General features: G+C 43.6%; 4 protein-coding genes and 1 non-coding gene across 6 annotated transcripts; 3 read left to right on the forward strand and 2 right to left on the reverse strand.

Moving 5' to 3' along the window:
• Nucleotides 816–889, forward strand: TRNAN-GUU. The gene has a single exon. It is a non-coding gene; the product is annotated as a tRNA-Asn (tRNA).
• On the forward strand, nucleotides 6505–8062 carry LOC8078025. The gene is made up of 4 exons (XM_002465966.2): nucleotides 6505–6632; nucleotides 7217–7426; nucleotides 7528–7601; nucleotides 7709–8062. Exons 1-4 carry the CDS (start codon nucleotides 6582–6584, stop codon nucleotides 7839–7841), a joined length of 468 nt encoding a protein of 155 aa, XP_002466011.1. The 5' UTR covers nucleotides 6505–6581; the 3' UTR covers nucleotides 7842–8062.
• On the reverse strand, nucleotides 8060–11452 carry LOC8059508 (DEAD-box ATP-dependent RNA helicase 50). Its single transcript, XM_002468627.2, has 8 exons — nucleotides 11039–11452; nucleotides 10226–10758; nucleotides 9836–10030; nucleotides 9561–9748; nucleotides 9221–9434; nucleotides 8874–9005; nucleotides 8607–8779; nucleotides 8060–8514 (listed from the first exon to the last, which is right to left on the reverse strand). The coding sequence occupies exons 1-8, from the start codon at nucleotides 11349–11351 to the stop codon at nucleotides 8292–8294; spliced, it is 1971 nt and encodes a 656-aa protein (XP_002468672.1). The 5' UTR covers nucleotides 11352–11452; the 3' UTR covers nucleotides 8060–8291.
• On the reverse strand, nucleotides 12161–14677 carry LOC8078026 (vacuolar protein sorting-associated protein 24 homolog 1). 2 transcript variants are annotated; one of them, XM_002468628.2, is made up of 6 exons: nucleotides 14378–14677; nucleotides 14194–14270; nucleotides 13976–14078; nucleotides 12862–12983; nucleotides 12559–12753; nucleotides 12161–12448 (listed from the first exon to the last, which is right to left on the reverse strand). In XM_002468628.2, exons 1-6 carry the CDS (start codon nucleotides 14487–14489, stop codon nucleotides 12368–12370), a joined length of 690 nt encoding a protein of 229 aa, XP_002468673.1. In that variant the 5' UTR covers nucleotides 14490–14677; the 3' UTR covers nucleotides 12161–12367. The 2 variants fall into 2 exon arrangements, with proteins under 2 accessions (XP_002468673.1, XP_021321371.1); XM_021465696.1 differs by having other exon boundaries at nucleotides 12219–12448; nucleotides 14189–14270; nucleotides 14378–14664.
• On the forward strand, nucleotides 14778–18451 carry LOC8078027 (DPH4 homolog). Its single transcript, XM_002465967.2, has 2 exons — nucleotides 14778–15175; nucleotides 17664–18451. Exon 2 carries the CDS (start codon nucleotides 17680–17682, stop codon nucleotides 18202–18204), a length of 525 nt encoding a protein of 174 aa, XP_002466012.2. The 5' UTR covers nucleotides 14778–15175; nucleotides 17664–17679; the 3' UTR covers nucleotides 18205–18451.

Raw genomic sequence — 23822 nt, forward strand, 5'->3', positions numbered from 1 at the left:
ATTGATGTTGAGTTTAAATTTTCTTGAGCCGAGGCATATAGGTTACCAACAAAACAATAAACAACTATATTCCTTGACCTGAGGCATGTGGTTTGCCCTGCCGTACAACTTTGCTGGCCACCGTTGGGTGGCAGTCGGCAGCCCAATGCAGTCCACACACACACTAAGGCTTTGTGTAGATGCATCCAAAATTCCAAAAGTTTACATGATTTTCTATCACATTGAATCTTTGGACGCATGTATAGAGTATTAAATATAGATAAAACAAATAACTAATTGCACAGTTTACAAACGAAAGTATTACAATGTCGAACTCAGGTGCTAATGTTGTAGGTAGACAAGGCCTAAGCCCAGATGCTAATGTTGTAGGTAGACTCGAGTCTTGGTATGAGTACCTGCTAGGTACTAGCACATACAAATTCGTTTTAAGCACCGCTGCCTTGGTGGAGACGCTGTGGGCAGTCTTAGAGGTTCTTTATGATCAAAATATGCTCGAGCTGTGACATGCTTTATGGCTTTTTTATTGATACATTTCTCGCTCTCATATATGTATTTATACTAAAACATAATATTGTAATCTGGACCAACTTAATTTAAACTGATAACTTCTTGAGTCACCCGGATCCTTGTGTCTCGTTCTCACTTTTCTAGTGAGGTGAACTTTTCCCAACTCCCAAGTATCTACAGTATATACCAAACGACCATAGCGTAGCTGTCTCGTTCTCACTTTTCTGCTTCCGGACGTAGCGTGTGACTGTTACCTTGATGTACTCAGGTATACGATTTAAAATGTATCATTAATTACACACCAACAAGCTGGAATAGCTCAGTTGGTTAGAGCGTGTGGCTGTTAACCACAAGGTCGGAGGTTCAAGCCCTCCTTCTAACGTATTTTTTTTTCTCCCCTGTGATTTTTGGTTCAAGCCCTCCTTCTAGCATATTTTTTTGTTTTTTCCCCTGTGATTTTTAAAAGAAAAGGCTGTTTTTTCTCCCCTGTGATTTTTGGTTCAAGCCCTCCTTCTAGCATATTTTTTTGTTTTTTCCCCTGTGATTTTTAAAAGAAAAGGCTGTTCTCGTTTTTGGATAAAGTGACCCCTTTATTTATGCATCCTTCCAAAAAAAATTATTCCTTGTGTTCTTTTTCTTTTGGAGATTTTTAAAACAAAAGGTTGTTCTCGTTTTTGGATAAAGTGACCCCTTTATTTATGCATCCTTCCAAAAAAAATTATTCCTTGTGTTCTTTTTTTTTGAGAAAGTGACTCCCTTTATTATGCATCCTTCCACAAGAAAGAGACTTCCTTTATTTATGCATCTATGTACTATTAGGATAATGTAGTGTGCATAGATAAAAATAATCCTTTTTTCCTTCATCATTTCCATTATTGATCATTTTATTGTTTGTTTTATGTTTTAAAAATATTTTTTCACTTGAGGAAAAGTATATTTTTTGTTAATCTAACTATACTCTTAATCTTGTATACCCGCCCTCCCCTCACGAACACTGTAGATGAACATTCATCCCTCACAGAATACTGTTCCAAGAACACTGCACCCACCAACACCCTCTGATCTCCACCCTTAGCCTGGACCGTACACGCATCCTTGCTTCTAAAAACTCCAGTTACTCCCTCTCCCCTCTCGCGGCCTCCACTGCAGCATCCAGAAACTCAAGTTACTCCCACTGCGGCATCCGTCGCCCTTCCCCCTCTACCGGCATCAGGCTCCTCCCTCTCACTCTCGCTGTTTCCCATAGCACCGACCCTCCCTCTCCCCCACAACGGTCGTGCCTCTCCATCTCCTCGATACCCGTGGCAACTCCGAAGCCGGCGCGTCCCTTCCTCTACCTCTTCCCCACAACCAGTACATGTTGCCCCTTACCCACAGCAATGGCGGCGATCAACTAGAGGAGCGATTAAGGTGGATCCACCACGTGCGAGCCCTCCGACACGTGATCCAGGTACTGTTGCCTCTTCCTCCTTCGTCTCTATGTTCTGACTTCTGAGGTCACTCCCAAATCCTAGCGGTGTAGCCAGGTTCCGTAACAAACTTCTTATTGTATCTCAATGTCGGGGGCTCTATTTCGATTTGTTTTGATTTTCCCTTTGCAGATCATTGTTGGTCCTGCTACAACTTCCAAGAATCATGAAGAGGCCTTCCTTCGAAAGCAGTTAGTTTTCTAATTCCAGTTCAATTATATGAATTACTAAAAAGCTATTTACTGACTTCTAAATTGCACTATTGAAATCATTATGTACTCAGATCAATGTAAACGAGTCCTACCAAAGAAATACATGACGTTAATTACTAACTTTAGAGTTTCATTATTTAAAACACTCTGTAGTCATACAAATGTAAAGGACTTCTACATATGAAAATAGTAGCTCTTTATTTTGGGTTACACATCACGATGGGCTGAATACAGAGTTTAATACAGAGTTTATACAACACTACGGCCTTACTGAATTTGGATGACTACAAAGCAGGGTACAAAATCCAGGTGAATTTTATTGGATTACAAATTTGCCTCTATGATTTGGGTTATTATAGGTGTTTCTTTGCTTGGGCAATAGGAACTCCAAATATCTTATATGTTTAGTTCTCGCCATTAATAAGTTGTTGCCAAAATAATATTATTCTGCTCCGGAGTACTAACCACGTCAGTACATATGACATGTATATTTGTTTGGTTTAGGTTCACGTTGTACTCTACCTTCTTAACTCAATCCAACATCAACTGCGAACTAATAAGATAGTCCAATCCTTCAGTTTACATATACCACTACATTATTGACATACTTGATCAATATCAATCTATTCAATTGCTGACAAACATATAATACTTTTTTTTGGTGCAGGCTAATATTGGGCGTGTGCACACTAGAAAATATCTTACTCCTCGATGATTGGGCTTGCACAAAATGAGTCCATATACAACCGAAATACACTGTACTATGCCAACAGTGTCCAACCAAATGAGAACCCATGTGTAACTAATGTCACTAATTTTTCCCAATATAATATGTATAGTTGTATGATGTGTTATACTTATAGCTTTTCTGACCCGTGCTTTGCACGGGAATATCTGCTAGTTGTATAGGTTTGTAAGGATGTACTCGTATATATGGTGTTGTGCACAGATAAAATAAATAAGGTCATAGAGTCTCCAAATCACGAGGAGAACAAGAGATAAAAAAAGTAAGGTGCAGGTTTCGAAGACGATTTTGCTACTTTCAAACCGTGCATTTTACCAAAGTCCGCTTTTCTCCCCCAACTTTCACGAAAGTCCGCTTTTCCTCCCTAGACTTCAAAATCAGGTAAACCACCTGAAAGGTCCTAATATGGCTAGAGGGGGGGGTGAATAGCCTATTTAAAAAAATCTTTAAAATCACTAGAGCAAGAGGTTAGTAAATAACAAAGCAAAGCTTTTTGCTCTAGCTCTAAAGGGGTGTTTGCAAGCCACCTATCCAACAATTCTAGTTGATATGATCACTAGGCACACAAGAGCTATGTCTCTACTTACACTAGAAAGCTACCTAAAGTTTCTATACAAGTATGTAAGCTACTCTAGTTTGCGGGAATGTAAGAGAGATGGTTTGATCTTTATACCGCCGCGTAGAGGGGATGAACCAATCAATAATATGAAGTCCAAACACCGGGAGAAATCCAATGAACAAACACAATGGAGATAAACAATTTTTCTCCCGAGGTTCACGTGCTTGCTGACACGCTACGTCCCCGTTGTGTCGACCAACACTTGGTGGTTCGGTGGCTAAGAGGTGTAACACGAACCTCGTCCTCACTAGGACACCACAAGAACCGCCCACAAGTGAGGTAACTCAATGACACGAGCAATCCACTAGAGTTACCTTTCGGCTCTCCGCCGGGGAAGGTACAAGACCCCTCACAATCACCGGGAGATGGCCACAAACAATCACCAACTCGTGCCAATGCTCCTCCGCTGCTCCAAGCCGTCTAGGTGGCGGCAACCACCAAGAGTAACAAAAAAACCGCAGCTAAATCGATCCCCAAGTGCCACTAGATGCAATCACTCAAGCAAATGCACTTGGAATCACTCTCAATCTCACAAAGATATAGAATCTATGAAGGAGATGAGTGGGAGGAGTTTGCTTAGGCTCACAAGGATGTCTAGTAGTCAAGAATGCCAAGAGGGTGAACCCTAAGCCGGCCAAACACGTATATATAGCCCCTCAAGCAAATAGAGCCATTGGCTCTTTCACTGGGCAAAACTCGGGGTCACCGGACGCTCAGCACCAGCGTCCGGTGCTCCAACGTTAGCCACGTGTCGCCTTTTGAAAAACTCGTGTCAGAGTCTAACGGTCACCTGCAGTGCACCGGACGCTGAGCAAGATAGCACCGGACGCGTCCGGTGCACACCGGACTCATGCGTAGAGAGATCCGCAAACCTGTGGGTCACCGGACGCTAAGCACCGGTAGCGTCCGGTGCTCACCGGACCCATGCGCAGAGAGGGTCGCAAAACGCCCGCACACCGGACGCTAACCACCGGACGCTCCCTTAGCGTCCGGTGCTTCCAGTCAAACACTCCGACCGAAGTCAGATAGCACCGGACGCGTGAACAGGAGCTCCCCAGCGTCCGGTGTTCACCGTCCGGTGCTTAACCCTAGCACCACAGCACACCGGACGCTCAGCCACAGCGTCCGATGCCTCAAAGGCCAGCGTCCGGTGAGTGTTTCTCTGCGAGGAACACTCCCGCGACTTCTCCAAATTTCCCACCGGCGCAATAGAAGAAATGCACTTCATTTTCTCGAAAAGCGCCGAATCCCGCCTCGCAAGCTCGGCGGGAGGGAGGGAGGAACCCATCCTCTCTCTACCCTTCAAACTCCACCTCCTTCTCAAAGTGTGCCAACACCACAACGTGTAAACCAACAAGTGCACGTGTGTTAGCATTTTCACAATCATTTTCTTTGAAGGAGTTAAGTTAGCTCACTAGGTTCTAAATGCATGCACATGAACAATGACACCTAGTGGCACTTGATAACCGCTTAGCCAAAGAATTCCCCTCTTTATAGTACAGCTATCTATCCTAAATGTGATCACACCCTCTATGGTGTCTTGATCACCAAAACCAAAACCCTAAGCAATACCTTTGCCTTGATCTCCATAGGGTTTTGTTTTTCTCTTTCTTCTTTTCCAAGTTGAGCACTTGATCATCTTGGGGTCATCACCATCATCACCATGATCATCACTTGCTCCATCACTTGGCATGTACCATCCTCATTAAGTCGCTGCGCACACTTAATATAGAGGTTAGTACTAGGGTTTCATCAATTATCCAAAACCAAACTAGGGCTTTCACCACCTCTCTCAACTTTTCAAACCGTGCATTTTACCTCCTTGGAGCAGTTTCGAAGACGATTTTGCTACAGTGAACGGTGGTTTGCTACAGTGTTGTGATTTTGTCCTTTTCTTTTTAAATTATTTGGCTAATTTTTTGAAAAATCATAGTAAATCACAGAAAAATCATAAAATAGGAAATCCAAAATTGTTGGACTCTACATAAGTAGATCTACACAATGAACATATAGTATGGTATTCTTTAGTACAAAGTCTTTGTCTTTTTCTTTAGTACTAAAGCATACTCATATTATATGTTCATTGTGTATATTACTCATGTGGAGTTCAAAAAAATTAGATTTTGTATTTTATGATTTTTCTATGATTTACTATATTTTTTCAAAGATTTAGCTAAATAAATAAAAAAGAAAAAGACAAAACATTTATAGCAAAAATTTATATTAAAACACACCATATTATCTGTTTAATGTGTAGATATACTTATGTAGAGTCCAAAAAAATAGATTTTCTATTTTTTAATTTTTCTATAATTTACTATAATTTTTCAAAGATTTAGCCAAAATAATTAAAAAATAAAAAACAAAACCACCATCACTATAGCAAAATCATCATTCATTGTAGCAAACCCGCATATGAAACCGCTTCAGGGAGGTAAAATGCACGGTTTAAAATATTGAAGGAGGTGGTTTGTCAGATTTTAGAGTTGAGGGAGGAAAAACAAATTTTAGTGAAAGTTGGAGGAGGAAAAGTAGACTTTTTCCTTAGGCCTTGTTTAGTTCACACCAAAAACCCAAAATTTTTCAAGATTCCCCGTCACATCGAATCTTGCAGCACATTCATGAAGCATTAAATATAGTCAAAAACAAAAAACTAATTACAAAGTTTGTCTGTAAATCATGAGATGAATTTTTTGAGCCTAATTAGTCCATAATTGGACAATATTTGCAACAAACAAACGAAAATGCTACAGCGCCCCGAACCAGAAATTTTTGCAAACTAAGTCCTTAATGTAAGGATGCTGGTCCACTACGGCCCATATCCCTAGCTCGTACAATGCCGGCAACCAAGTAGTCCGTCCGGCCCAACCCAATAGTCCATTTCGTTCCGCAGCAGGCTGCCTTGTGGCTATATAAAGGAACACCCACCCACCCACCGGGCCGCGAGCCCATCCTTGGCAAATCCGATCCACCTCTCTTCCACTACGCTGCTGCTCCCATCCCGACCGGCCAGCGAGCGAGGTGCGCGGATGGAGGCGGGGAGGGAGAGCTCCAAGGCCAAGCGCGCGCGCGCCGCCATGGTAGGCTACCACCACCATCACCATCACCACCTCCTCCTCCTCTTTCCTCCGTGCCTATTTCTTGGTTTCGTCGCGATCCGCTGCGACTTGTCTGCTGCCCGCTCGGGTTTCTCCGATCCGCGGTTACTTTTGGTGGCTGCTGTTGTTTTGCTTTCTGAGTTTGGAGGTGGTGCTTCGCAGCGCGTCTGCTGATTTTGTCTGGGAGCTTGCGTCTAGTTCGGAAGCGTTCGAGTTCGTCGATTGCTTCCCTGGCGTGCACGCGTCGCAATTTGGGATCGAGAGTTCCTTGATCGCTTCCTGGGTTGGTCAGTACTAGGGGTTTCGTTCGCGCTTTTATTCGGAATCTGATCTGGCAGTTCGTGGATGCGCGATCGCACCTTCGAGTCGTTGAATTCGGAACCCTGTTGCTACTTCGATTTGGGAGTAACAAGCAATTTGGGGGATTTGGACTCCCGATTCGAAATGTTCAGCGTGGGTTTTTGAATTTTGTCGTGGGGTTTTATATCTGGCCTTAACTTCGAATTCGCGAACCAGCTTGATTCATTGTAATCCGTAATGCTTGTGCGATTTGGTGTGCTATGCAGAGCAACGAGGATGACACGACGAGCCAGGGGAGCGCAGGAGGTGGCGCGGCAGCGTCCGCCGGTGCCGTGACCGCGGTCGCCGCGGAAACCGAAGGGGACGAGATGGCCGTGGTGGCGGCGGCGGAGCAGGAGCAGGAGCAGATGGTGTCGGCGGAGACGGAGGAGCACATCCAGCGCATCCTCCTCGCCATCGACAACTACACCCGCCAGGTGCGCAACCGGCACCGTCTTGCAACACCGAGGCGATGAAGCGATCGACATGAACGGCGTGGAGAACGCGGTGGCGCTCACGCGTGCGTTCATGCGTGCAGGTGTCTGACATGCTGGATGCCGGGCGCGCGCTGTTCAAGGATCTCGCCGCAGACTTCGAGGATCGCCTCTGCTCGTAAGTCCTAACTAGGAAAACCTCACCGTCCGCCATTCTCTTCCCCGCTAGCTGCTCCCTCGATTCGCTCGCTGACTGCTGGAGTGTCCCTCGTGCCATGCGTGCAGGATCCACAAGGAGAAGGTGGAGCGGTGGGAGGAGGAGATCAGGGAGCTGCGCGCCAGCGACGCTGCCAACGAGCAGGCCCGCGCCCTCCTCCACAACGCCCAGCTGCACCTCCTCCACACCGTCCGCGACTAGCCAATCGTTCAATGACCAGAGGTCTCCATCGCTTCCGTGTGTAGGTTTCGATTCATGCCACTCCACCCCCAGTAGCAGCAACTTACTCACTGCCTCCGTTCTACCACGTCTCTGAACAACTTACCTGCAAATCAGTGTTACCTGTCTGTGTCTAGAATGATAATTGTGTATGCATGTATGGATCAGGCAAACAATGAGTTATGAACTGCACATCTGAATTCTGTTCAAATGTTCTTGTTTAGGCAGCAATTGCATGCATCAAAACTTGTTCTACATGAACTGATCTAGATGTCTGTCCAAAGTGCTAAAATATGCTACACCACAGACCACACAACCATTGTACTCCAGTTTCTAGGCTAGGTAGGGGCACAAGCACAACATCTTCAGGTGCAAGGACGATTCAGGAAGCGATTTCTGTTCAGGCACCTCCATCCTCCAGGCTGTAGAGTCTTAGACGCATGGCACGTCGTGCAGCGGGTGCCCCTTCATGTTCCTCTCCATCACCCTCCTGGCCAGGGACACCTGCTTGCCCACCGCGAACACGAATGCCTTGCCGTTGCCGGACGCACCACGGGCCGTCCGCCCAACGCGCCGCACGTACTCGCTTGGGTCGCGGGGGTAGTCAAAGAGCACCACATGGTTCACGTTCGCAAAGTCGATGCCCCGCGATGCCCTGCCGAACCATCAAATGGTAGCATCAGCACTGAAAAACGGTGTCAGGAAAGGAGAAGCTATGGCGGAAAATGCGGTTTAGCCGACGCTGACCTATCTGTGCACACAAGGAACATGGAGTCAGCCGTTTGCTTGTTCAGGAACTCCTTGATGTTTGTGATGCGCTGGGCCTGATCCAAAGCAGCATGGAAGGGGAGAACTTTGATCTGCGAAGCTTTCCTGTCAACCCGCCTCAGCGCATTCTCAACCTTTCTACATGTCTCAATCTAGCAACAGAAAGCACAGTCATGATATAATTATCAAATATACTGTGATCTGTATGTCTGCCTGTGATCATAGGGATATTAGGGAAGGGACTACCTTGTTGCAGAAAATAATTGTTCTGCGAACAGGAGATTCCTCAATAATCTTTAAAAGTGCTGATTTCTTGTTTGAAAATGCAGTTTCTGGATTCTTTTCTTCATTATCATCTCCACTGCAGTCCACAAGAATCTGCAGTCGAGCCAATAAAGATGTAAAATCATTCTAGGAAAACAAAGATGCATGATACCAAATGCCATGGCCCACAGTATTGAGTTTGAATGCACTATGAAATCCTATATGTCAGACATATCAAACAATCCACTGACATCCCTAGAGAGGCTTCAGAAAGCATGTATAACAGAATGAAAGTTAAAGAACAGTGAAGGAAGTGAGAAATGACCAACCTCTTCAAGACGAGAGCTTGTTCGGTGGACACCGGGTCCCATGATAACCTCACAGTCAGGAAAGGTTTCAACAACCTTGTTGTAGATATCAAGGGGAAGAGTGGCAGTCACAAAAAGATATTGTGTTGTCACTGGTGCAACAGTAATCAACTGATGAAGCACTTGCTCAAAACCTTCTTCGCCAAATAAAATGTCCACTTCATCCAACACAACACTGCAAACAGAGAGAACTTTGATTTTTATGCTGATAAGTAAATTTGATCTTTTGGTACAAATGTATCCTTTAGGGATGCAAAACTCAAACTATGAAATGATGGAAAAGTATAACGAAGATCCGTACCATCTGAGGTTAGCTAATTGCACAAAGCCTTCCTGAAGCAGATACAAGAATCGGCCTGGTGTTGCTATAATTACATCAAGCTCTTGGTTGAGGCTTTCTAACTGTGTCTTCTGTCGAAATCCTCCGGTTGCAACCATAGACCTGAATGGAACCCCAGATTTTGATATCAACCGGCAATTATTAAGGACCTGAGATTAAAAACAAATGCTCAACCAGCAATTCCACATCTTTAGGTATAAAAAAACAAGAGAAGCATTATTAAACAAGTAGCATACCTGAGAAGCAAGTTCAGCAGTAGGGGTCAATACTATCACCCTGGGGTTCCTAGGGGATGATTTATGGAGCCCCTGAACTTCTTCGCTCCTTAAGTTTTGTATTATAGGGCAAAGATATGCCAGTGTCTTGCCAGACCCACTTTGATCAGCAATAACACAGCTCCTCCCCTCCAAGATAGGGCCATATGCCATAGCCTAAAAATAGTTTCTGGGCAGTTAACAAAGGCATGGGTGCGATAATTCAGCATTCTATATATTAATAATGTCCCTAGGAACTGATGGTTTGCATAAAGCATAAGCGCACACACATAGACAACAATTCAGGATGCTAGAAACAAAACTTAATAGGCTTCCGTAAGTTGAATATTTTCTTTTGGAAAATATATTTACCTGGATATGAGACGGACGAGGGAAATCAAAATTCCTCAACACAACTAGAATTTCGTCACTGCAGCCAATCTCCTTAAAAGTTCTGCGACTGAAAAACCCACTGTCCAGAGGCCCTTTTCTTTGAGGGAAATTTAGAGGCTCCCTTTGCTTCTGATTCTGCCGTCCATAAGTAACATCGGCAACATTACCCCATCCTTTGGAACCAGAAGTAGCCTCTGAAGCAGGGAAGCCCGTATCATCAGCACCTCTGTATTGGCCCAAAACAGAAGTCAGAGAATGTGCGCCTCGAGTCCTTCCGTTTCTGTAGTCACTGCTCAGCTTCGCGCGGTGTTCTGAGTCTGAGACAGGCTTTCTTCTCTCAAAATAGCTTTCCTCTTCATCACCAGAGCCATCGAAAGAAGATTCACCAGACCGGTTAGTGCTTGAGCGACTAGAACTCTCCCTCTTGCGGTGAGCTGACCTCGTGACCAAGGATTTTATTTTCTGTGCCTTCAATCTGCCGAAATTCCCGATGCCTGTACCTCCCCCAACACCTGTAGTGTAGTGTAAAACATAGGTTGAGCCCTAGCAGAAGCGAAATCTTCGGGTTACTGCGCCGAGAAGCAAAAGAACACAATAGTTACAGGCAGGTTGCCTTGCCTGCCCGCAAGGGCAAGGCTGACAATTTTTAACTAGGACTGACCGACTGATGATGTATTGATGTCAATTGCCAAATGATGGCACAGACAGAACCCCACATTTATATGAATGAAGAAACAGAGACGAGCCTTGGAGGGTCTCAGTGAGAGAGGGGTGGGGTGGCGTGATTGTAACCTTGGCTGCTGCGGCGGTCGGTGGTCCTGGTCCTGGAGAGCACCGCCGGGGACGGAATGGCGGCCTCGTCGCCGTCGTCGGTGCCGCCCCATACGATGACGCTGCGACCGGTGGCCCGGTCCACCAGGCGGTACGCGCCGGGGGTGTCCATGGGCACCTTGTCGAAGCCGCGGGTCTCGTCCCCCTCTGCCGTTGCCGCCGCCGCCCAGCTCCGGCGGGAGCCCGTGCAGGAGACGGATACGGAGCTCCGCAGGGACGCGGGGTGGCGGAGCAGGAGGGGAACCGCGCGGGCCTGAGCCCCCGCCACCTCCATCCTCTCCTTCCTCCTGCCTGGTGCTGGTGCTGGTGCTTGTGCTTGCTCAACCAAGACAGTACTTGAGATGGGTGCTCGCTTGCTGTCGGCTGTAGCTGCCGCGCCTCCTATTCGCCTATTCCTATCCGGTGAAGATATTCCTACTCCGTTTCGTTAGTGGGCCTCTTCTTTCTTCTGGATTGAATCTTCATGTGCTCCTGGGCTACTTTTAGGGGCCCGTTCGCTTCCTCCGGAATGGTCGCCAGGAAAAAATCCGGATGAAATCGTTACTCAAATTTACATAAGCTTTCATTAACCGGAACAATTCCTGGTGTCAAACTACCTCAAACGAACAGAACCTTACTGAAGACTCGAATAAGTATATATGTAGTAATAAGTGAGATACGAAAATTACATATCAGCCAACTTGAATTTTGAAAATGCCTCAAAGCAAAGTAAATGAAGCCATTCGAAAATGCAGAGTGGCTTCGCATTCAGCCTTGTTTACTTCCACCCAAAATTTTTCAAGATTCCCTGTCACATCGAATCTTTAGACATATGCATAGAGTATTAAATATAGACGAAAATAAAAACTAATTACACAGTTTGGTCGAAATTGACGAGACGAATCTTTTGAACCTAGTTAATCTATAATTAGACAATAATTACCACAAACAAACGAAAGTGCTACAGTGTCGCAGATTTTTTTCCTAAAGGAACTAAACAAGGCCTCAGTGAAAGAATGTGCCATGTACCGTACCATGCACTTTTCTTCTCTTTGAACTTTGTTGCAGTGCAATAATATGTATTCGGAGTATTAAAGACAGTGCTTCCAAGCATATAATAAATGATATATATTAGAAATGATGACCCATACAGGTTACAACAGGGCCTGGATAACAACATCACGTTGCTAAATCAGTTTGTTAATCACAGTAAAGGTGCCATCTGTGATTGTGTGTGATACGTGTATACATTATCAAGTGAAATGTCATGCGCCATAACACCTCAATGAGGTGACCTTGTTCAGCTATCTTCTATGACCTCACTTTGGCAAGCCTTTCCCTTATCTGGTCTAGCTCATCATCATCATCGACAGCCTCTGCTATAGCAGTTCTCTGCACAATGGTCAATGGTGCAAGCTCAAAGAGGTGTTTCAGAAGTCTATATATGAACCGACACTTATAAGATTACAAAATGCAGAAGGATGCACGGGAATTAATATTACCTCCGCAGGTACACTTGTTGAAGGCTGCCTCATCTTCTCCTTTTCCTTCCTAACAGCATCCGGGAGCTCAGAGGCAGTCTCCCCAGCGATTGCGGTGAGGACCTTGTCAACCTCCTCTTCAATTTCCTCCTCGATGTCCTCATTGTCCAGCGTCGAATCTAAAGCATCGTTGACCATTTCTTCCATTACACCAGCCTACACCACAGAAATCATGAGGCAAAAATTAGCACAGGTATTTAATGCATGGAAGATAATCCTCTGGGAGGTACCATTGATCACAATGCAACCTGACATTCATTGTACCTTTGTCATCTCTTTGCTGAATTCCTGCATTGTGGCTGCAACGTCCGGGGCTTTCATGAGATTGTTGACAAGTTTCATCACTTCGGTGCTCTTGGACAAGTGGCCTACTGTCCTAGCAGTAGCTGAAAGATTATGACATTCAAACTTATTGTCAGTACAACTCTACAACCCTAACTGCAATTACTATATTTCACTTATGAGTGTTATTATCATGTTTAGGGATCAGGAAAGAAGAGTGGATCCACATGATTTATGTTAGTGGTTCAAACAAAGGAACCACGGGATAGTCCAACATAGGTAATGAGGAACAGGAAAAAAGTTATAGTTCACACCAGTAATAGTGCTTCAGAAGTATTCTACTAAACTGTTGATCATGCATTGTTTACTGGTTGGGATGGATAGACTATACACATATTAGTTTTGGCACCTCCATGTTTCATTTCGTTTATTCTACACATATCTACACTTAGAAATAAGGTTAAAGCTTTAGCCTGAGCCGAACCAAGACAAGTATAAGATGGGTCCATTTGGGAACATGACATCAGTTTCAGGTAGTAGCCAACCAGTAGGGTCTGATTGGTTACTCGCATTAGTATTGCATTGCATTAGAGATTATGCAGCATACTCTTAACCTTGACAAGACAATGCAATTTGGTGTGGTTTGGTTGCCTAGATAGGAAGTCGTACAGTGTTATGTGGGTGATTGGTTTCCTGCATAAATGGCTAGACTGTGTCTTGGGCTGCAGAGCGGATGCAGGAGGAAGGGTAAAGTTGGATACGCAGGATTTAGTCGAATAATGGGATCGCTGCTTTGAGGACACTGCTAACCTGCATATGAGCCTATGCAAGTAACTAAACAGGGACGAACTGCACTGTGGGGCCTGGATAAGAGTTATGCAGGCAACCAAACAGTGGATAAGTACAATGGTGGATTCAGTCATAACTACATAGCATTGCCCAATGCAAATACCAAACATAGAGGGAATGTGGATTCAGTCATACTACCGTCTCTAACTCATAGCTACATAGCATTGAACATTGCAGATACCAAACATCGTGGGAAGAGTGGAGTTATGAGATACAGAGTAGTATGAACGGGAGAGTTAATTGTTACCAACGATTTCGCCAAGGTGCATGGAGATGGAGTTGAGCTGGGCCTTGTTCTCGTAGAGGCGGTTGACGGCCTTCCTCGACTGCACCACCTCCTTGGCCAGCGCCTAGAAGCAAGGGTTGAGGCAAACAAAGCCGTCAGTGAAAGTGAAGCCAACAGATCGCCCGCTCTGGCGATCGCTTCAATTCAATCAAGCAATTGATCCGAGATGGGTACCTTACCTTGGCGGATCCCATGTCGTTGCGCTTGGCGGCCTCCCTGATGGCCTTCTCCACCTTCTTCTCCTCCCTCTGCACATCTGCAGCAGCAGCACATCGAGATCGAGGGCGACAGCCTCGCCGTCGTTAGTTCAAACTCGGCGAGGATGAGTTTTGCTCCGGAGGATGGGAAAGTGGGCTCGCTCGCCTCGGATCTGCCGGTCGATGTTGCGGCCCTCGTTGCGGAGGCGGCGCTGCCACTCGCGCAGCTGCTGCTGCGGCGTCGGCTTCGGCTTCAGAAGGCTCTTCATCGTTTCCATCTCCTCCCCTCCGATCTCTCTCCCTGCCTGGGCAGCGGCAGCGGCAGCGCCGCGTGGGGACGACGCGGTCGCTGCGATTCTGCTGCAAACCAAACGCAGCGAGAAGAGGACAGGAGGGGAGAGTCCGAGAGCGGCCAGAGGGGAACGGGATGAGCTGCGAGCTGGAAGCCTGCAACTGGGAAGAAGATGCTCTGGTTGGGCTGAGCCCTTTTAACAAACTTGGATTTCTAATGGCCCAGGACAGGAGAAAAGGCCGTTATTAATGCCTTGGGTGGAAAAAAAAAAAAAACTTGGTTCCTTCGCTGAACCATCCATCTCCCCGCCGTGCGACGGCAACTGCAACGGCGCCGCCGCGCGCTCCTCCCAAATTCCCCTCGGTTGTTGTCTCATGCGCGCTTGGCCGGGAACTACAAATTGCTACTTCTTCTCTGAAATCTTCCGTCTGCGAAGAAAAAGTCCCCTGCCCCCGCGCTCGGCCGGCCACCACTGAGCGCCCTCCCACTGGGCATTGCCGAGGCTTGCCAAGAGCTGCTGCAGTGGCGCCCTACAAGCAGGATTTGGGGTTCTGCTGCATCGACCCCAAAAGAGTCCACCGAGCTGCGGCACTGGCCCCCGACGAGGCAACCTGAGGCGTTGCTGCATCAAACCCCAGCTTGCTCCCTGTCAGTCAAATTCATCTGCACTAGGTATGCAGTACTGATTCCCTAGATCCACTAGCACTGCCTATTGTTTCCGTGTGCTGCAATTCAGAGTATCATCGTATTTTTTTAATGTCCATCATAAGATTTTAGTACAGATTAAGCTGATTAGGAAAAACAGGAAATATTTTATATGTGAATAATGTCCACTAGGAATAGGAGTTGCTCCGTTTTGGCAACCAACCTGCCCCGTTGAAAAGGGATTGGATGTGCCGTGAGTAGTGAACGGCTGAGTTGTTTAGCCCGTAAGGGGAAACTTGGTCTGGATCAGCCTTGAGTTCGACGGACCGTCCCGAGGGGGTGGAAGTTATCGTCAGAGACGTACCCAGCCGTTCGTGTGTGACGACACGAGTTGGCCGGCCGGAGTTGAAAAAATCCGTTGGCGTGGCTTGATCAGACTGGCGCGAGATCCCACCTACTAGTCGGGAAGCTTCGAGGAGTTTGAGATCGGCGCGATCAAGGGCTCGGAAAAGGTCCGAGCTGTCGACCTTCTTTCCCTTGTAACGAGGGAGCGGCGATCGAGTGCTCGGTGTCAGCGTGGTCGGAGCCGGTGCCGCTGTCATCCCAGATCGGATCTGGGTTTCTTCCGAAGTCGTGGTCGTGAGGTCGCCGTCGTGCGTCGTCCACGTGATCTGGCCGACAGTGAACGTGAGGCCTTCAGGCACGGCCGCGGAAGCTGGAACGATGACTATCTTGTTCGCCGGAAAAGCTGTACGCACACCCCCTACCTGGCGCGCCACTATCGACGAAAGCTGGTCGGCAGTCTACCTCGGGGTATACCCACGGTAGTAGTTTATCGGTAGACGGTGCGCAAGCTACGAACTTGATGGTCTCGCAAGACACAGACAAGGTTTTTATCCAGGTTCGGCCGCCGTGTGGGCGTAATACCTACGTCCTGCATCTGATTGTATTGAATTGTGTTGAGGAAAATAATGTGTCCTAGGGGGTCCCTTGCCCCTCCTTATATAGTCCGGAGGGCAGGGTTACAGATCTGGAAACTAATCCTAGTCGGTTACAATTGCCATAGATAGTTCGATATCAATTCCTATTCTAACTGACTAGAATCCTAATCCTGCTTGATCTCCACGTCTTGTTTCCTTGCGCGAAACTCCAAGCAGTTGGATTAAGCCTCGTATTTGTCTCGTAAAGGCCAAGCCTCCTGGCCCAAGTCTAGTCGTAAGGGTATAGGGGTTTATACCCCCACATGTTGTGGAATAAACTATATTTAGCGCTAATTTTCTCAAATGAAACTGATATTGTATTTTTACTGATTAAATTCTTCCTGTTTGTTTGATACTAGCACCTTGCTTATATGGCTGCATGCCCATTGGTTATTTTTATTTTATCCCATAGTATCTCAGGTTAACCATAATCATTCGAGTTTAGAGAATCAGGTTTACTTCTGTTATTACGTTTGTAGATGTATAAACACTCCCCATAGTAGGGTGCTGTAAATATTCAGAACACAACTCATCAGGCAATAAAATGTTTATTGATGTTCTTTCAAAATGAAGATAAATGACTCAAGTCATGAAGGTGTTCCTGTCTTGCTGTTCTCTTTTGTTATCTTGGAGTAGATGTTTGGTCATCACGTTGCAAGGCAGTGTTTGTAGATTGGTATATAGAAAAATCATTTGCTTCTCTTTTTTTTTCTTGGAGTAGATGTTTGATCTAGACAAGTAATATTAACTATTCTCCACTCTTTGCTAAGTGATGCAAAAATCATTTGCTTCTTACTATACTAGCCTGAGCATTTCAAGCACTAGGGTTGCCGTGGTCGCAACAATCTCTGTTGCATTATTGTTGTTTTCCTAATGTGTTGAACTCTAATTTAGAATCAACACAAAGGTTGTCTCTTATGTAGGCTTACATATGCAATATGCATGTTAGTTTTGCCTTCTCTGTTTATTGGAGTTAGTATGCCATATATTTCAGCATATTCACCTCATGTTGCATTTTCTGTACACCACTCTTGTTGTATATGTAGAAGAGACTGGTGATCTGAGCTCATAGGTTGTTGTTGTCTTTGTTCCTTTTCCTTTGCTCTCGATTATTCTTGTTTATTGTATTTGAATTTTGTGAAAGAACCCTTGTATGGAAGCTTGTGTTTCTGGTGGCTGGCTGCATATCAAGTGGTTTTGGGAATTATGGTGATTCTGGCTGTTCTCTATGTATCTAATAGATTTGAGGTGTGTTGGTGATTTAGTTTGTTTACTATTCCTGGACTAAACTTCTCTTTGTAACACTGATCTCAGCAGAGATGGCCCAAACAAAAATAGATGGTGCATTTGTTGGTTCAAACCTGACAAAAAGAGTTTTCCTTAGATTTAAAAATCTGCAATAAAATAAGATAACACGCGTTGCTTATATTGACTCGCAAATGTTATCGCCACAAAGAACTGTTGGGTATATTACATTCAAGAAACAAGATGTGTTTGGTATATTTTATACTTACTGTTTTTACCCCTACATGCAGTGGTCCAGCTTCCACGATGGTTCTAGGCAGCAATATTTCCTTTCAGAAAACCTTGTATGAGGTTTTTTCTGTGAGTGAAGATGCTACATATGATGAAATTCGTGCAGCATACAGGTCTGCTGCGCTGAACACACATCCTGATAAAGCACAGACAACTCTCGAGTCATCTGTGCCTTCCAGTGAGCAACAGGAATTTTGTAGTGTGCAGAAAGCATGGGAAATTCTACGCCATCCTGCATCTAGAGCAGACTATGATAAGCAGCTGCAATCATCCAGACAGAATATTGAGATCATTGCGTCTGAAATCAAAGTCGGGGATATGATCATTGAGAGCACCGCTGATACTGTAGAGCTGTTGTACCCATGCAGGTGTGGTGATTATTTTTTCATCACTTCATGTCAACTTAGTGAGATGGGAATTTTCGTCAGTGGAGATGGAGAAGTAGAACTGCAGGCGTCTGATTCTGCATCAGCTTCTGTTGTTCTTGGCTGTGGCTCTTGTTCTCTCAAGATACGGTTGGTTATAAATGTACCTCAGTGATACCTTTCAGACTCTGGTCGTAAGTTGTTCAGCAATGATTACTTTAAAGTTTCACTGTCACTACATGTTTCTCAAACAGTATACGGCTCATATTCTGCTGAAAATAGTGCAGTTTAACCACCTTATTTCTTGTTATTTCCGGGAAATGCTAAGTTTGTAACCTGGTGGTGGTTGTACTGTGATAAATGACGTTTTCACTGTTGTAATCAGCTAACCACCATACCAAAGGATATATGCCCCATTACTTGAACTATTACACCCTAGGGTTCCCACCCAAAAACTTTTCGCTCTATCATATTGAATGTTTGGACACATGCATTGAGCATTAAATATAGATAAAAAGATAACTAATTGCATTGTTTGTATTTATTTTTAAAGATAAATCTTTTAAACCTAATTAGTCTATTACTAAACAAGGTCTACTTCTGACGCCCCCTGTGTAGTGCCATTTCGTCCGTTTCTTGCCCCTTTGACATCTGTTTCACGATCCACCTTTTGCATTGGTTTTCTACTGATCCATGGAACTTATCTCAGTACTTTCGTCGTCAATTAGCTTGGATATTTTGAGTCAGGAACTTGCTCCTTCTCCATAGGAGTTGGGTACACTGTTTTCGGATCTTTGGTTCTATACAAATGCCTCTTGGTTGGGTGTGTGATGTCCCGCTGTGTTCCTAGGAAACATCCAACTACTAGTTGGCTCGAGGCATCACGGTTGTGGCATCTTGTGATTGGTGGTGATTTTGGTATAATAGTAGAAAGTTTTGTAAGAAAATTTGAGGCTCTCATTCACCCCCCTCTAGCTAGTCGCCTTTCTCCGCAATTCAATTCATTAGGAGGAAGTATGCTTCACATAAGACGAGATTACTCTGTGCTCCAAAAGGGTTCATTTTTTTTTTTCAAATCAACGTTGACGATCATGTCACCTAGAACTAAAATGATAACACCGTTCAATCAAAAAATAAATTTTAAAAATTATGAGTATCCAATCAAGTTGAAAGAACTCGGGTGTATGCATTTCACCATAAAGATCCTAACCAGCTGAGCTACACTCAGCCCACCTAAAAAAACTCAAAATAGCCATCCAAATAAGCCAAATTAGCTTATGTGTATCAATCAAATTAAATTAAAGCCGTGATGTATCACTGTTGCGTTAGGTACGCTTGCAGGAACCTAGTATATCTAGCTACAAATTAAAGGCAACCAATGGTCAAACACAGCCATGGATGCATGATTACGTTCTTTCATTGTTCTAGAAAGAAAAGGCTAGAAATTATTGATAGAACGAAAGAAAAAGGGAGAATGTGTGTGTGTGTGTCGTACAGGGTTAGTTGATTTGGCAATTCAGAGTCGGTTACTTGTTGGTTGCATGCATGCACCCCATCAATCAGCTAGCTAGCTAGCTGATGATCTGCATGGAATGCATGTGCAACAACAATATTGTACTTTTTTCATTTTTATGTAAACTTACTATGTTCCAAAGGATCTTCAACCCTTGCAAATTAAACAAGGAAAATATAGCAAAGAGAAAACTGAATTAAAAGCCTGTTTCTGAAAATAAAACTAATTAATAAACTGATGAATAAGATGATGGAAATTCAATTTATTGACGATATGGATAATTGTTATGGAATTTGCGTACAAATGAGATGTCTGGTTGTGAACACCAGAAAGAGCTCTGTTTTTAGGAGAGATGTCAGGGTCTAATTAGTGGAGGAGGTGCCGTACGTGAAGGCGGTTGCTTTCTCTTGCACATAGGGCATGTCAGCATGTGACCATTTGCAGCTTCTTCCGATACCGATCTACAGCGGTTGTTGCACTAAATTTCTTGTTGAGAAACATGCGCGAAGCAAATAATTAAAAACATCACGAAAAAGCATAGTCTATAGAGGAATATGTTTTTACAATTCATTCATTTATAGTACTTTCATCATTCTCCATATATAATCCCATTTTGGCGCTCACATCCATGACTGATTTTTTATGTAGAGATTGATTTCTAGTGCTAATTGGTGGTCACCCCTGTAAATCCTTGAAGTCTTGTTTGGATGTAGTCAGATTCACATCAATCTATATACATCAGAGTGGAACTTGAACTAAATTCCACCCTAACGCATATGGATCGAGGCTAATCCGACAACATCTAAACAAGACCTAATTATTTTTAGAGACTTATATTTATGGAAGTGTTTGCCATAGCCCACGACTAAATATCGGTTTTGACGGTTGCTGAATATTGTTTGTGTAGTAGTGATCCATCCAGGATAAAGTTTAGCTAGTTTGTCTGGACTCATATATATTTATTACTCCCTGTGTCAACATAAAAATGTACTAAGACAAGTTGAACTTTTCTAAATTTTACCAAATTTATAAAAGTATCAACATTTATGCTCTAGTCAGATTTACTATAAAACTATATTTCATTGCATAACTAATCTAATGAAACTTATTTAAAACTATAAATGTTACTAAATAATTGTATATATTTAGTAAGTGGTAATTGCATTATTTTGGGGGAAGGATCCGAGGGATTATGTGAGATGCAAATCTAGGAGGCTAGCGGTTGGTCAGTCCGCATCTCTGACAAAATGTTCTCTAGTTTCATTGATTGGCACAATTTATATAGGTGTGTTTGGAATTGCTTCCTCTATGTTTTTTTAGCTCTATTTCACCTTTTTTAGTTAAACTGTTTCAGCTTCACGTATTATGTTTGAAGAAAAAGGGTGGAGATGTGAGAGCACTAAAAGAGTTGCTCTACAAACTTCAGTTTTTTAGAGCTACTCCATAGTGAAGTTTGTGGAGCACTTCTAAACACCCCTATATATAAAATTGCTTTATTTTTGCTATATCATTATTGTAGAGTATTAACCAGATACGATCAGATTTTTGTTGTATATTATATTCTTCTTCGTGCGCTTGAGTTATATGCTCTCTAGCTTTGCAAGGATCGGATGGACCTATTAGCAGGCAAAACTACATACGGAGTACTCCCTATTCTCAATTCTCATTAATTAATGCCGGACTTTGTTTCAGGTCTTTTTTAAGAAAAAAATAGCCGACTGACTGAACACTTTATGCAACGTCGAGTTAATTTTCAGTCAACCAACAAGCAACAGAGAGTATTGAATGGTACGATTGATTTCATTTCCATATATATATATTCCAATTTTCGATGACAACTCAATACCACAGTCTCTATATAATAAAAACAAAAACAAAAAAAACAAAAAAAAAGAGAGAGAAGAAACTTGTTTGAATGCTCGCGCGGCATGTGCATGCATGTGATGGTGAAGACGACGTGCTAACGCATTCAGACAAGTGCAGAAAGCTAGCTAGCTGAATCTTCTTCAGGTTGAAGCGTCAGATCATCTCATCGCGGCAGCATGCTACTGTACTATACACACTTCAGTCCGATTGGCAGTCAAATTGATTCGATCGATCGACGATGGAGAACCATTACATGTACTAGCTAAGCTACCTAGGAGATATGTAGCAGCATGCAGCTAGTATCACTGCTAGATATCTAGATGTAACTTGATTTGACATAGGGCCCGCGGAGCCTGTTCGCTGGTCTGAAAAGTGGCTAAAAATACTGTTTGCTGATTTATTGTAAGTAAAAAACATTGTTGGCTGACAGAAAAAGTATGACTGATAAGACAAAAGAACGGGATAATATAGGATTTAGAAGTCGTTTAGGACAGCGACACAGTCTCCAAAATACAACTTTGACCTTTTTATTTTTATAAAAATATTTAGAAAAAATGATATATGCATATTTATGAAAGTATTTTTCAAAATAAATCTATTCATATAATTTTCACATTTACAAACTCAATAATTTAAAAGTTATTAATAATTTATATTCTCAATGTTTAACTAAAACTTTATTCAAAATGACTTCTTATTCCTATAGAGGGCCGGGAGTACATACACGGGCATTATTTTTTAACGAATCAGACAAGAGAGATGCCGATTACTTTAAACGAATCGGGCATGCTATAGCTTAGTTTTCTAGCTAGGACGGCGGGGTACACTACTAATCTTCTGCGTACTGCACATGCAGTGTTTGATATATGTAGTCATTGGCAGAATTGGATTATTCCCAAAGATATGCCATGTGATGTAAAGTATTTTTTGAGGAGATGTAGGCCTAACTAACTAACTAACTAACTAACTAGCCGATGGTCGGCTCATATCATCACTGTTCTGTTTGTATTATTATACATGCATGCATGCATGGTCCTTTTGAGTTCATTCTTTGATTATGCAATTCAGAATTTCAGAGACGATCCACGCAACACGCACCACATGGAGTTGGTTCACCTGAAAACAAAAAAGTTTTCAAGATTCTTCGTCAAATCGAATCTTGTAGCACATGCATAAAACATTAAATATAGACGAAAACAAAAACTAATTACATAGTTTAGCTGTAAATCACGAGACGAATCTTTTGATCCGTTAGTCCATAATTGGATAATATTTGTCACAAACAAACGAAAATGCTACAGTACCGAAAACTTTTCACTTTTCGGAACTAAACAAGGCCTTGGAATTGGAATGCAACGGTTGCTTGCACGCAACTATAAATAACTGAACAAGAAAGTCTCTGCACACACTGCACTGCACTGCAAGCACATACATATCCATGCTAATGCTGCAAGTACTACTGCATGCTATCTGCTGCTCATCTCATCAGCATCACAAGTCACTACTGTTGCGTATGAATTCAATTATTTGCATGCCGTTAGTGGATCAGATCGATCATTTACCTAAGTAGCCAGATTATTAAGTAAGGCTCTAGGCTATACCCTGATATATATCCTGTAATAATAAGTTGTATGCTGATCGTACGTACTGAAACACCTATTTCTTTTATTATGAGAAGCAAGAAATAAACCATCTGCATGGAGTAGAGTACTATATGCATGTATGCATGTGTATTAATTGTTATGTGGCAAAGTTGAAGGAGAGGTTTAGCGGCTTTAACTTAATTAGTTGGGTGTTTAAGTCGAGACCTGGGATCGGAGTAGCTCTAGGCATGTACGTTTAGTAGCAGGAGCAGGCGAAAGCAGATCGAGTGAAGATTTAAGCTCATGAACCAACAACCACCAGCAGACAAAGATGGTTGCAAATAAACATGCAAGATTTGGTTACAAATAAACCTGCAAAATCAATTTCGGCATCAGAGAAATGCATGCGTGCATGGTGGTGCTTTGCCTCTGAATGGCACCATTCCTGAGTGCTGACTGCAGAAATGCAGATAAGATATATGCATGCAGAGTCCGGCCGGATAATCAGGCAGAATAGCAGATCCCTTAATTAAATTGATATGAAAACGTACGTGCATATAGGTCGAAAGTGTCATTGTTTGTAGCCCTGTGGTTGTGTCGTCGGTTTCCAGAAAAGAAGTATTTGCGGTAGTTAGATCACGTACAGTGCTTCATTACTGTACATCATCTGTTTTCTTTTTCTTTTTTTGCCGCCAGGACGGCCTCTTTACGTACTGTACGTATTCGTAGTAGTGTAGATTTGAGAGCAATGCAATGCAATCATCCCTGTCGACTGTCGTACGTCTCCTCTGTTGGTTAGTTACATGCATAACCTCCACGCATCATCAACCG

Source organism: Sorghum bicolor, chromosome 1, assembly GCF_000003195.3.
Source record: "Sorghum bicolor cultivar BTx623 chromosome 1, Sorghum_bicolor_NCBIv3, whole genome shotgun sequence".
Classification (NCBI taxonomy): domain Eukaryota; kingdom Viridiplantae; phylum Streptophyta; class Magnoliopsida; order Poales; family Poaceae; genus Sorghum; species Sorghum bicolor.